The following is a 14987-nucleotide window of genomic DNA, read 5'->3' as shown; positions in this document are numbered from 1 at the left end:
TTGGCACGCTTATCAGTCAGAGCATTGTGTACAGGAGTTGGAACGTCTTGTTACAGCTGTACAAGACATTGGTAAGGCTACTTTTAGGGTACAACATGCAATTCTGGTTGTGCTGCGATAGGAAGGATGTTATTAAAGTGGAAAGGGTGGAAAATCGATTTACAAGGACAGAGGGTTGCAGTTCTGAGGAGAGGCTAAATAGACTGGGACTTGTTTCCCTTGAGCATCGGCTGCTGATGGGTGACCTTATAGAGGCTTATAAAATCATGACGGGCTTCGGTAAGGTGAATAGCTAAAGTCATTCCCCCGCGTAGGTGGAGGCCAAAACTAGAGGGCATAGTTGAGAGTGGGAAGTTTTAAAAGGGACCTGAGGGCAACTTTTTCACACTCAGTGTGGTGCATATATGAAACAAGCTGCCAGAAGAATTGATAAAGATGGGTACAATTACGGTATTTAAAAGAAGTTTGGACACGTACATAAATAGGAAAGGATTAGAGGGGAATGAGCCAAACACAGGCAGATGGGACCAGTTCAGTTTAGGAAGCCTGGCTGGCATGGACCAGTTGGGCCAAAAGGCCTGTTTCTGTGGTGTATGCTTCTATTACTCTATATGTGTTAGTTAGCATCACGGAACACATGGCCATTGTCACAATCAATAAAAACTGAAAAAACTAGGGATGCAGTATATCAGAAACAAGCCTGAGACACAGATGTTGGCCAGGGAACAAGGTGGTGTGTTAAAATGGCAGACAACTGGAAGCTCAGGGTGTTTTTTTGCAGATGGACATTTGCCATTATCACAGATAATGGGAACTGCAGTTGCTGGAGAATCTGAGATAACAAATTGTGAAGCTGGATGAACGCAGCAGGCCAAGCAGCATCTCAGGAGCACAAAAGCTGACGTTTTGGGCCTTGACACTTCATCAGAGTCTCTGGTGAAGGGTTTAGGCCCGAAACGTCAGCTTTTGTGCTCCTGACGTGCTGCTTGGCCTGCTGTGTTCATCCAGCTTCACACTTTGTTATCTCTGCCATTATCACTCTACTGTGTATCAGATATGCAGAAATTCACCTCTACTACCTTGTCAAAGACATTTGAGGATAAGCAACAAATGCTGAATTGGCCAGCAATGTTCACAATTCCATGAAGGACTACACGAAAAATGCTGGTAGCCGTGTTCCCCATTCTACAGCAAAATGCTTAACTGGCTGTAAAGTGCTTTGAGTTGTCAAAAGTCCTGGAAATCATTTTATTACATACATCGAACGCGCACACAAAAAACAGGCCACTTTCTATAGAAACCTCCTCCAAGTTTTATGATCTGGATCTACTGTAATTATCTACTGCATTCTTTCTCTTCTGTCTGTCTCGCTTCTTCTTAATTGCATCTACACTGGTCACTTAAGTAGGTAGCAAGTTCCACATTATCATCGCTCTTTGGGTAAACAAATTCTTCTGAATTTCCAATTAGGTTTACTGGTGACCATTTTGCATTGATGGCCTCTATCTCCCTACAAGAAGAAACATTCTTCTATAACATTCTATAACAAAAACTTTTGGTCATATGAAACAGCTTTATGATGTCACCCTTCAGTCTCCTTTTTCAAGAAATAATAGACACAGCCTGGCAATTCTTTCTCCTGTTTCTCCATATCCTTTCTATAATATGGTAACCAGATCTGTTCATAAAACTCTAAGTGTGATCTTACCAACATTCATTTTCAAAAGACTTAACATGACATCCCTACTTTTGCAGTAGCTGACTCTAGAAGTAAAGCTTAGTGTTTTGCCATGACCTTGCTAATATATGGTCCAAGTACTGATGATCAACGTGGTTGTATTTTGAGATCAAATAATCAAGTGGCTAAAGATTTGGGGAGTGAAACAAACATAATAAGATCTGATGGGTTGCAATCTAGAATTTTAAAGGAACTAGCTACTGAGATGGTGGCTGCAGTGTAGCAATCTTCCAAATGTCATTAAATTCTGGAAAAGTCCCAGAGAACTGGAAAACTGCCTATGTAACGCCCTTATTAAAAACGGGAGGGAGGGAAAAGAAACACTATAGCCTAGTCAGCTTTACATCTATTATTTTGAAAAATGTTGCCATTATAAAAGATGTAATAACAGAACGTTCAGAAATGAACAACATAATCAAGTGGGGTCAGTATGGCTTTATGAAGGGGAAATCATGCTGACAAATTAGCTTGAGTTCTTTGAGAAAATAACAAGCAGGGAAGATGGAGGGGTGCCAAAAGGCATAATATATTTAGATTTCCAAAAGAAATTGAATATGGTAATATATATATAAAAATCGCTTTGAGATGAGTAAATTCTCATGGTTAGAGGATTGGCTGAAGAATAAAAAAAGGAAGCATTTTCAGGATGGCAACCTGTAACTAATGGAACACCATAGGGATCACTGCTGGGGACATCATTATTTACTATATATTCAACACTTGAATGATGGAAGAAAATGGCCTAAATTTAAGCTTGCTGATTACACAAAAACAGATAGGAAGGCAAGTAGTGAGGATGACATGAAGACTTTATGCAGGGATAGGAGCAGGTTGAGTTAGTGAGTGAAAACTTGGCAGATGAAGTGTAATTTCAGAAAATGTGAGGTTATGCACTTTGGCTGGAAAAATAAATGAGTTGAGTATTATTTAAATAGAGAAAGATTGCAGAAATCAATATTTGCAGGAATAGGGAGTTCTTTTCCATGAACCACGAAAAGCTAGCGTCCAGTTTCTACACTTAAGAACAAAGGCAAATGCACTGTTGCTTTTATTTCAAAGGGAGTGGGAGTAAACATTGGAAGGTCTTACTAAAACTATACAGGGCATTAATCAGACAACACTCAGAATACTGTGAACAGTTCTGATGCCTTTACTTAAGTAAAAATGTACAAGCAGTGGAAGCAATCCAGAGAAGTTTCAGTAGGATGTTTGTGGGTATGGAGAGACTTTCCTATTGGGAGAGGTTGGGTAAGTTGGGCTTGTAGTCATTGGAATTTACAGATTTAATGATAGGACACCCTGTTGCAACATTTAAGATTCTTAGGGGAATGGACATGATAGATATGGAAATAAAATGTGAGGCTGGATGAACACAGCAGGCCAAGCAGCATCTCAGGAGCACAAAAGCTGACGTTTCGGGCCTAGACCCTTCATCAGAGAGGGGGATGGGGAGAGGGAACTGGAATAAATAGGGAGAGAGGGGGAGGCGGACCCAAGACGGAGAGCAAAGAAGACAAGTGGAGAGAGTATAGGTGAGGAGGCAGGCAGGGGACAGGTCAGTCCAGGGAAGATGGACAGGTCAAGGAGGTGGGATGAGGTTAGTAGGTAGCTGGGGGTGCGGCCTGGGGTGGGAGGAAGGGACAGGCGAGAGGAAGAATCGGCCAGGGAGGCAGAGACAGGCCGGACTGGTTTTGGGATGCAGTGGGTGGGGGGGAAGAGCTGGGCTGGTTGTGTGGTGCAGTGGGGGGAGGGGACGAACCAGGCCGGTCCAGGGACGCAGCAGGGGAAGGGGAGACCCCGAAACTGGTGAAGTCCACATCGACACCATATGGCTGCAGGGTTCCCAGACGGAACATGAGTTGCTGTTCCTGCAACCCTCGGGTGGCATCACTGTGGCAGTGCAGGAGGCCCACGATGGACACGTCATCCAGAGAATGGCTTGGGGACCGCTTTGCAGAGCACCTCCGCTCAGTTCGCGGCAAGCAGCTGCGCCTCCCAGTCGCGGACCATTTCCGCTCCCCCTCCCATTCTCTGGATGACGTGTCCATCGTGGGCCTCCTGCACTGCCACAGTGATGCCACCCGAGGGTTGCAGGAACAGCAACTCATGTTCCGCCTGGGAACCCTGCAGCCATATGGTGTCGATGTGGACTTCACCAGTTTCGGGGTCTCCCCTTCCCCTGCTGCGTCCCTGGACCGGCCTGGTTCGTCCCCTCCCCCCACTGCACCACACAACCAGCCCAGCTCTTCCCCCCCACCCACTGCATCCCAAAACCAGTCCGGCCTGTCTCTGCCTCCCTGGCCGGTTCTTCCTCTCACCCGTCCCTTCCTCCCACCCCAGGCCGCACCCCCAGCTACCTACTAACCTCATCCCACCTCCTTGACCTGTCCGTCTTCCCTGGACTGACCTGTCCCCTGCCTGCCTCCCCACCTATACTCTCTCCACTTGTCTTCTTTGCTCTCCGTCTTGGGTCCGCCTCCCCCTCCCTCCCTATTTATTCCAGTTCCGTCTCCCCATCCCCCTCTCTGATGAAGGGTCTAGGCCCGAAACGTCAGCTTTTGTGCTCCTGAGATGCTGCTTGGCCTGCTGTGTTCATCCAGCCTCACATTTTATTATCTTGGAATTCTCCAGCATCTGCAGTTCCCATTATCTCTCATAGATATGGAAAGATTGTTTACTCATGCGGGAGAGTTGAGGACCAGAGTTTGTAATCTCAGAGTGAGAAGTTGCCATTTAAATTGGAGATGAGGAGGAATTTCTTCTCTCACAGGATACTGAACCTTTGGAATTCTTTATGGCAGAGGACTTTCAAGACTGGGTCATTAAATATATTCAAGGCTGAGGTAGGCAGATTAGTTTCGTTCAATAAGGGGATCAAGAGTTACAGGGAAAAGGCAAGACAGTGAAGTTGAGGATTATCAGATCCCATATGATCTCATTGAATGGTTGAAAAGACTCAATGGGTCGAATGGCTTACTTCTGTTAAGAGTCATGGAGTCAGAATCATAGAGCAAAGAAACAGATCCTTCAGTCCAACTCATCCATGCTGATCAATGTTTTCAAACTAAACTAGACCCACTGCCTGCATTTGGCCCACATCCCTCTAAACCTTTCTTATTCTTGTACCAGTCTAAAAGTCATCTAAAAAATGTTGTAACTGTATCTGCATCTACTCCTTCCTCTTCATTCCACGCACGAACCACCCTCTGTGTGAAAACGTTGCCCCTCAGATCCCTTTTAAATCTTTCTCCTCTCACCTTAAAAATATGCTCCCTCTTTTTGAACTCGCCTACCCTCAGGAAACGATCTTTGCTATTCATCTTATCTATGTCTCTCATGATTTTAAAAACCTCTGTAAGGTCACACCTCAACCTCCTACGCTCCAGCAGAAAAGGTCGCAGTCTATGTAGCCTCTCCTTATAACTCAAAACCTCCAATTCTTGCAACAACATTGTAAATCTTTTCTGAATCCTCTTAAATTTAATAATATCCTTCCTATAACAGGAAACCCAGAACTGTATGTGGGCCTCACCAACAACTGCAACATGACGTCCCAACTCCTATACACAATGGTCTGAGCAATCATGGCCAGTATGCTCAACACCTTCCAAACCAACCAGTGTATCTGTGAAGCAACATCCTTCATTTCACCCCCCCTGTTCGACAACAGTCCCCAGTGCCCTCTATTAACTGTATTGCCCCTGCATTTTATCATCTTACCAAAATGCAGCATCTCACACTTATCCAAATTAAGTTCTGCCACGTCAGCCCATTAGCCCAATTGATCAAAATTCCCTTGTAATCTTAGATAACCTTCTCCACTGTACCACCAATTTTGGTGTCATCTGCAAACCATGCTAACCATGCTCCCAAATTGTCTATTTAAAAGATAAACAACAGTGGACCCAGAAACTTACGGTCTTATGGTTAGTTACATCACTGCCCCTCTACAATTTGATGCAATCTTTAAATTGAGAAGTTGCGTTTTTGATTTCAAAGTACAAATCATTCAGGTAAATTGTGAACAGCAACGGTTCCAGAGCTGATCCTTGTGAAGCATCTCAACTCTTTTGACTCTGAATAACTATCCTTCACTCCCACGCTCTGCCTTCTGAGTTAAAATCAGCTGCTAACCACATTCTTCCACATGTCGCCTTAGTCACAGTCACAGATCTCATTTGTTAGTCTCATTTGGAATTGAAGGTCTTTTAGAAATCCAGATGAATTACATTTACTTCCACAAAAAAAAGTAGATAAAGTTGTTCAAACAGGACTTTCCTTTTTGAAATCCAAGCTGACAATTATTATTACACTTCTCCTTTCGAGATGTTCTTTTATTGTCTCCTTTGGGAAGGATTCCATTACTTCCCTACCGGTTATATGAAACTTACTGGTCCATGTTCTGTCACCTTTTGTTAATATTTCATGACATTTGCTATCACCAACCATCTGTTCCTGCACCTATATCCAAAGCATTGTTAGATATGAGCAGTAATGCCTTTATTATCACTTTTCTAGGTTCTACATAAAAATATATGGAATCAATCTACCTGGAACAGGACTTTATCCTCATTGAGTTGTTTAGTTTATTTCATACACCTTCCTTTATCTTAAATTCACTTATCTCATTTCTCATTTTATCACTCAATATTATCTTCAAAAATATTATATCTGCCTGATTAAAAATGGAAGAAAATAATTATTTGATACTTCTGCCACCTCTTTGTTGTATCTATGGAATAATGTGTCTCTCCCTTATGATCCTATTCCCATCACATACTTCCATTTTTCATGACATACTAGAGAAAAAATTCAATATATTACTAAAGAGATTGAATTTAATTGTTTCTATTTGCCTTCCTAATGCTGTTTTCTTTTAGTGGATCATAGAATCTCTACAGTGTGGAAATAGGCCATTTGGCCCAACAAGTCCACACTAACTCTTCAAAGATCATCCCACCCAGGTTCAACCCCGAACCTATTCTTGTAATCCTGAATTTCCCATGGCCAATCCACATCTTTGGCCTGATCAGGTTTTCGTTATCTAATATTATCTTAAAGCATATTATGTTATGGCCACTATTGTTTAAATGATCTTCAGCTTATATTCATACCTGCTTCAGTCATAAGAACTAGGAGCAGGAGTAGGCCATCTGGCCCCTCGAGCGTGCCCTGCCATTTAATAAGATCATGGCTGATCTTTGAGACTCAGTTCCACCTACCCTGCCCACTCACCATAACCCTTAATTCCTTTACTGTTCAAAAATTTATCTTAGCCTTGCCTTAAAAACTTTCAGTAAGGTAACTTAAACCACTTCACTGGGCAGGGAATTCCAAAGATTCACCACCCTTTGGGTGAAGAAGTTCCTCCTGACCTCAGTTCTACATATTTTGAGGCGATGCCCTCTAGTTCTAGATTCACCTGCTAGTGGAAACAACCTCCCTGCCTCCACCTTATCTATTCCCTTCATAATCTTACATGTTTCTATAAGATCTCCCCTCATTCTTCTGAATTCCAATGAGTATAATCCCAGTCTATTCAGTCTCTCATCATATTCCAACCCTCTCAACTCTGGAATCAACCGAGTGAATCTCCCCTGCACTCCCTCCAGTGCCAGTATATGTCTTCTCAAGTAAGGAGACCAAAACTGCACACAGTACTCCAGGTGCAGCCTCACCAGGACCCTATACAGCTGCGGCATAGACTCCCTGTTATTAAACGCCATCCCTCGAGAAATGGCAGACAAAATTCCATTTGCCTTTTTAATTACCTGCTGCACCTGCAATCCCACCTTCAGCGATTCATGCCAAGTCCCTTTGCACAGCAGTGTGCTGCAATTTTTTTACCATTTAAAACATAGTCCATTTTGCTGTTATTCTTACCAAAATGGATGACCTCACACTTATCAACATTGTACTCCATCTGCCAGACCTTCGCCCACTCACTTGGACTATCTATATCTCACAGTAGACTTTGTGTCTTCTGCACACTTTGCTCTACCACTCACCTTAGTGTCATCTGCAAATTTTGACACACCACACTTAGTCCCCAACTCCAAATCATCGCTGTAAATTGTAAACAATTGAGGTCCTAACACTGATCCCTGAGGCACACCACTAGCCACTGACTGCCAATCAGAAAAACGCCCATTTACCCATACTATTTGCTTTCTACTTGTCAACCAATTCTCTATCCATGCCAATACATTACCTGTAACACCATACAACTTTGTCTTATGTAGCAGCCTTTGGTATGGCACCTTGTCAAATGCCTTCTGGAAATCCAGATACACCATATCCACAGGTTCCCCATTGTCCACGATGCAAGTAATGTCCTCAAGGAATTTCACCATTCATCATTACCAGATTCAGTAACAAATCTTCCTTTGTTGGTGTTTTTAAATATTGGTTTTGAAAGAAATATTGCACATTTTGGAGAAATTCCATTTCCTAATTCTCTTTACCTACCTCTTCTATTCAATTGATATCTGGGTAATTGAAATGCCCCATGGAATTGTTATTCGATATTGGATTGTGCCCTAATTTGTCTGCACATTTCTGCCTCCAGTTCATCTTATATTCCCTCACAAGTGGAAGCATTGTCCATGCCTCTGGATTGGTAGTCTAGTGACATTACCACTATACTACTATTCCAGCATCTACTTCTGATAATCATCACAGAAAGCAGCCATATTTAAGAGCAGACAGATTCTAAACCATAATAGTTCACAATTTCTTTGATGCAATTTTAAAGATATGCTCATGGCATGACTTATTTTGAGAAGATGGGCACATCACTGACCCTCACCGCGAACCTTTCTTTGGAATATGTTAGTACCTGGGTTTAAACCATTGGAGGGGGTTAAAAGAAAATATCTTGCGATGAGGACTCCTTGTTGACTATGGCTGTTAACATCTTTGTTCTGTTTGAAGTGCTGTTACCGATCAGCAGACAAAGACCTCATGGGGTGCTCCTATTATGTGGGAAGGGACCTTTAACCCAGTGGAACGTGATGAATTCTACATTCAGAAGAAGGTGGTGATTGGCCTGACAGTTTTTGCAATTGGACGGTAAGGTAGAAAGACTAGCTGTCAGATTTGCATTTCTGATACCCTCTAACTTGTTTAATTAATCGACTAATTTAATATTGATCCAATGTGAAAACTCACCTCACAGATTCATCTCCGACCCGTATCCAAATATCTATCCCAAATTAATTCCACTGCCCCATTGTTTCCCAAGAACCCTGATCAGTGTGAAGTCAATCCTACTGTGCCCTCCCCCATTTCCCACAGCTCTAAATTAGTCCCACTGCTCTCCTATTGCCCAGTAACCTTGTCTCAATCCTCACTTAATTCTGCAGCCGCCATATTCCCCACAACCCTGTGCCAATCCCAAATTAATCCTATTGCCCTGTAGTCCCCATAGTAAGAATCCCAAACTAATCTCACAATTATGTCCTCTCCCCATAGTCATCGAGTCATAGAGTTATACAGCATGGAAAAGTAATGCACCAGTCCACTGCCCTGCTCTCTCGAGATCCTTGTATGATGATTCCTAACTCTTATGAACAAACAAATAAAATGAATTCCAGTGCTACCCTAATCCCTACACATATCCTAATCCTGCAAATATTCACCTAGTTGACTTCTTGATAGGTGAAATGACCTCTCCCACACAGTTCATGCTCACCCATGGAAAAAAATTTGACCTCTGGTCATTCCAAATGACAATTTGAAATTGACTACTTTCTGTCAATGTCAATGAAGCAGGATAAAAAATGTAGCTTTTAGAGGGACCTTTAGGATTGGAAGAATTTTTGACCTTTGTTGTCCTCCCCATCAGATACGTTGACAGGTATCTGAAGGATTTCTTGGAGTCGGCAGAACAGCACTTCATGACAGGATTCCAGGTGACCTACTATGTGATGGTAGACAATGACAGCAAAGTCCCTGCCTTGAAGGTGTCTCCGGGACGGACCATGAACGTGATCAACGTTCCCAAACATTCTCGCTGGCAGGACATCAGCATGATGCGGATGCAGCAAATCAACGACCTTATCCAGGATAAGATCCGTTTCGAGGTCACCTACCTATTCTGCTTTGATGTCGACCAGGTCTTTGTGGGGCGCTTTGGGACGGAAGCTTTGGCAGACTCGATCGCTCAGATCCACTCTGCATTCCTTACTGCCAGCCGCAACCAATTCACCTACGAGCGTAGACCGAACTCAGCGGCTTACATTGCATCAGATGAGGGAGATTTCTATTATCACGCTGCTGTTTTCGGAGGCACACCTGACACGATTCTCAACCTGACTAGGAGCTGCCTCGATGGGATCATCAGAGACAAAAGCAGAGGTGTCGAGGCGATCTGGCATGACGAGAGCCACTTGAACCGTTACTTTCTGGATCACAAACCTGCCAAGCTCTTATCTCCTGAGTATTGCTGGGATCGAAGGCCAGCCAAATATATCAGGTATGTCAGGATGAAATGGATGCCCAAGGACTATAAGAAATTACGTGACAATTGAATGGGAGAGGAGTCTCCTAAACATTTCCTGTTGCTGGGTTATCACCATTTGACTGGGACTGTCTCTTGTCAATCATCAAAGCCGAACAGCAACATAATTTCACATCTTTGAATGAAACAATTCCAGACAAGAATTATGCAGTCTTTAATGCTGATAACAGGGGAAGGGCTGACAGTTTGGGGCCAATTTTTCTATTCAGGAATTTTACGAGTGGAACTAACCTCAGTCATTTCATCTGGGGAGATGAATGTACTTACTCCGACTGTCGCTCAATCAGTTACTCCAATATTGCGCTCAGCATGTGTGTCTGAGGAGCAGCCTCTTTCCCTCAGTGTTGTAAACAGTCTTCTCCTCATCACAAACCTCCTCCCCCCACCACCCAAAAGTAATCCCTCTCAATTACCAAGAAAAAAATGTGGTCAAGCAATCCTGAAGTGGATTCTGGTAAGATGATTAAAAGAGACAGCATTCAAGATTTCAGAAGATGAATTAGAAATTTGTTACAGTGAAGATAATTAGAATGAAGACTCTATTTCATGAACCATATTTGAAGCATAATCCATAACTTCTTTTAAAATTAATCGGTTGGTTTGTTGAAAAGATAATTATTGACAATTGTGGGGAAACAAGCAAAGTAATCAAATTAGGCTTGATTTGTACTGAAAGGTGTGTAAGCTTTAAACATGTTTGCTTTTAAATCAGGACGAGCTTTTCTGTATTATTGCCAGGAGTTTTAAATAAAAATTAATTGTGCCTTTCGATGATCTGAAACCGGTCATGGTAGTGGACTTCACCGATCTAAGTTTTTGCAAAGCTTATACATAATTATATCCTCCCTGCTTTCTGTCAAAATGCAATGCTAATTGTGAAGACATACAGCTTGAAGGGCTTTTTCTTTCTATTCAGTGTCAGGATATAATTTGAACGGATACTTACCAGCTGCATTTCTTCACAGTGACAAATGGCAATCAGTGAATCACAAATAGTGAGCAACAGGTTTACATTGCGCAAGTCACCCATTTTATGGCTGTCCAGGTGAATCAATTCTTTCTTGGTTTTCTGTAAATTTCAAGTGATCACAGTGTCCAGATTTGTGCCAAAGCAGTGGTCATGCCGTACAGACCGTTGCCAAGACCCTAACTTAATGGCCAGTCCTAATTGATTGATTTGATTTATTGTCACACGTACCTAAATACAGAGAAAAACTTTGTGAGCAGTACAGACAGATCATAGTAAGCAAGGACATACAGATCATAGGATGAAAAGATTAGGGCAGACTGAGGCGTGCAGGTTACACTGCACAGGACATGCGGGAAGCCAGAACAACAGTAACAAGATCAACATTATTTGAAGTTACAGAGTCTATTCATCAGTCTAATAATGGCAGAGAAGTTGTTCTTTAACTTGCTGGCACATGTGTTCAAGCTTCTGTATCTTCTGCCTGATGGCAGAGGTTTTGGGAAAGCATTACTGGGATGGGATGAGTCTTCGATGATGTTGGTAGTCTTTCCACAGCAAGGAGACATGTGAATGGTGTCCATGGATGGGAACTTAGTTTCCCTGATGGTCTGGGTTGTGCAAACAACCATCTGTAGCATCTTACAGCCCTGGGCAGATTGCGCTCAGCTCTTTTTCAAAAGAAGCAAGCAAACCTAGCAAGCAAAGGGGTGACAACGCTTAGCAATGCCACTTCATGGCAGCAGGGACCTGGGGTCCAATTCCACCCTTGGTGACTCTATGTGTGGAGCTCGAATGTTCTCCCTGTGTCTGCTTGGGTTTCCTCCAGATGCTCTGATTTCCTCTCATAGTCCAAAGATGTGCAGGTTAGGTGGATTGGCCAGGCTAAATTGCCCATAGTGTCCAGAGTGTGCAGGCTAGATGGATTAGCCATGGGAAACGCAGGGACAGGGTCAGCGAATGGGCTGGGGTAGGATGCTCTTCAGAGGGTCAGTGTAGTTGATGGGCCAAAGGGCCTGTTTCCATGCTGTAGGGATTCTATGAACCTCTGACTAGACTTTGAGTATGCTGGTAAGTCAACTACACGGGCTGCCCAACACCACAAAAACAAAGAGCATAGATATCACTGGGTCTAAGTCAACACTACTAGTAAATCACTGCTTTTAACAAAAAGGTTTTTTCCTATCTACACTCGTCATAATTATATTTATTTCAATCATGACCCTCTCAGTCTCCTACCCTCTAATTAAAACACCTCCAGTTACAGGCTATTAATAAACTACATCTAGTAATTATTCAGATCAGCAATGCAAGTTATCCAGAATTATTTGGTGAAGGATCATTTTGGAGAAAAACATTAATTTGGAGTGTCGAGAGAGGAGATGTAAGCATAAATGTAGCAGAGGATTGGACACTGATAAAGCCATATTTTAAAAGTCTGAAGGGCAGCAGTATCTCACACATTTTGGGAAGGTAAATAATAAAGCAGGCATACAGTAGATCAGTGAGAAACACACAGGGAAGCAATAATATATGAATTATGCGTGTATTGTACTGAGAAGGGGTAAGATTCCGAATACAGGGTACTAACTATCTTGGCTATAACCAACCATAAGACCATAAGACATAGGAGTGGAAGTAAGGCCATTCAGCCCATTGAGGCCACTCCGCCATTTCATCATGGCTGATGGGCAATTCAACTCCACTTCCCTGCACTCTCCCGGTGGCCCTTGATTCCTTGTGAGATCAAGAATTTATCAATCTCTGCCTAGAAGACATTTAATGTCCTGGCCTCTACTACGCTCCGTGGCAATGAATTCCACAGGCCCAACACTCTCTGGCTGAAGAAATGTCTCATTTCCGTTTTAATTTTACCCCCTCTAATTCTAAGGCTGTGCCCACGGGTCCTAGTCTCCCCACCTAACGGAAACAATGTCCCAGCGTCCACTCTTTCTAAGCCATACATTATCTTGTAAGTTTCTATGAGATCTCCCCTCAACCTTCTAAACTCTAATGAATACAATCCCATGATCCTCAGCCGTTCATCGTATGTTAAACCTACCATTCTAGGGATCATCCGTGTTAATCTCCGCTGGACACGCTCCAGGACCAGTATGTCCTTCCTGAGGTGTGGGGCCCAAAATTGGACATAGTATTCTAAATGGGGCCTAACTAGAGCTTTATAAAGCCTCAGAAGCACATCGCTGCTTTTATATTCCAACCCTCTTGAGATAAACGACAACATTACATTCGCATTCTTAATCACGGACTCTACCTGCAAGTTAACCTTTAGAGAATCCTGGACCAACCCTCCCAGATCCCTTTGTACTTCTGCTTTGCAAATTTTCTCACCATTTAGAAAATAGTCCATGCCTGTATTCTTTTTTCCCAAAGTGCAAAACCTCACATTTACTCACATTGAATTTCATCAGCCATTTCCTGGACCACTCTCCTAAACTGTCTAAATCTTTCTGCAGCTTCCCCACCTCCTCAGTACTACCTGCCGGTCCACCTATCTTCATATCATCAGCAAACTTTGCCAGAATGCCCCCAGTCCCTTCATCCAGATCATTAAAATATAAAGTGAACAGCTGCGGCCCCAACATTGAACCTTGCTGGACACCACTTGTCACTGGTTGCCATTCCGAAAAAGAGCCTTTTATCCCAACTCTCTGCCTTCTGTCAGACAGCCAATCCTCAATCCAAGCCAGTAGCTCACCTCGAACACCATGGGCCCTCACCTTACTCAGCAGCCTCCTGTGAGGCACCTTATCAGAGGCCTTTTGGAAGTCTAGATGGATAACATCCACTGGGTTTCCATGGTCTAACCTACTTGTTACCTCTTCAAAGAATTCTAACAGGTTTGGCTGGCACGATCTCCCCTTACTAAATCCATGCTGACTTGTTCTAATCTGACCCTGCAGTTGAAACATTAATGGGCTCGCAAAACAAATGACAGCAGTCAATTACTAAACACATTCAGATATCAGCAGCATAGGCACTGAAAGTGATGCCAAGATCCCACCTACATTAGCCCAATGTAAATACGCCAATAAAGTTTAAAAAATCTTGTAGCTCCTTGGGAACTTTGGCTTCATCTTACCGAAGCCCATCAGCAATTCAACATACTTGTGAATCCCTGATTTGAGTATTGGTACCTATATCGCAAGTGAACTCCATGTAAGGGATTATTATATGCTGCATTAACAGAGTCTGAACTGGATTTTCAGTGTGATCTTTGTGCTCCTCTAATTCTAACCTCTTTCACATCCCTGATTTTCATATTTTCACCATTGCTTACCATGTGCCTTCAGCTGGAAACTTTTAACACTTTGACATTTGTACCAGCCACCGGGCAAGTTTGATCTGTACCAGTTCTCAATGCTGTGCAATCATGTTTGGGATGTAAGTGTCACGAGCCAAGGCCTTGCACTTATTGTCCAACCCTAAGTACATTTGGGAACACTGTAGCGGGATGTTTTCCTGAACTGCTTTAGCCCTTATAGTGTTGATACATCCCAGTACAGTTAGGGAGCTCAAGGTGTTTGATCCAGGAACAGTAAGGGAACAGCGATATCGTTCCAAGTCAGTTGGCTGTGTGGCTTGAAGGAAACTTGCGGATCGCAGTATTCTCATGTGTATGTTACCATGTAGGATGGAGTATGTCGTAGGCATGAAAATTGCTGTCCAAGGTAGAGCGACAAGTTGCTGAAGTACATCTTGTACATGGTACACACTAGTGGTGGAGGGAATAACTATTT

The 14987-nt window shown here is 43.0% G+C and overlaps 1 protein-coding gene across 3 annotated transcripts in view; it reads left to right on the top strand.

Moving 5' to 3' along the window:
* Nucleotides 1-11018, top strand: part of LOC125446562 (N-acetyllactosaminide alpha-1,3-galactosyltransferase-like) — a 33671-nt gene extending 22653 nt beyond the window's left edge. For all 3 annotated transcript variants that reach the window (XM_048520240.2, XM_048520239.2, XM_048520241.2), the window contains exons 4-5: nt 8672-8809; nt 9585-11018. In XM_048520240.2, coding sequence (XP_048376197.1) covers nt 8672-8809; nt 9585-10269 — 823 coding nt within the window. In that variant the 3' untranslated portion in view covers nt 10270-11018. The remainder of the gene's footprint in view (nt 1-8671; nt 8810-9584) is intronic.
* Nucleotides 11019-14987: the final 3969 nt, after the last annotated feature.

This window comes from Stegostoma tigrinum, chromosome 34 (assembly GCF_030684315.1).
Source record: "Stegostoma tigrinum isolate sSteTig4 chromosome 34, sSteTig4.hap1, whole genome shotgun sequence".
NCBI lineage: Eukaryota > Metazoa > Chordata > Chondrichthyes > Orectolobiformes > Stegostomatidae > Stegostoma > Stegostoma tigrinum.
Note: the sequence above shows the minus strand (reverse complement) of the source record. Positions and strands in the feature narration are given on the sequence as shown.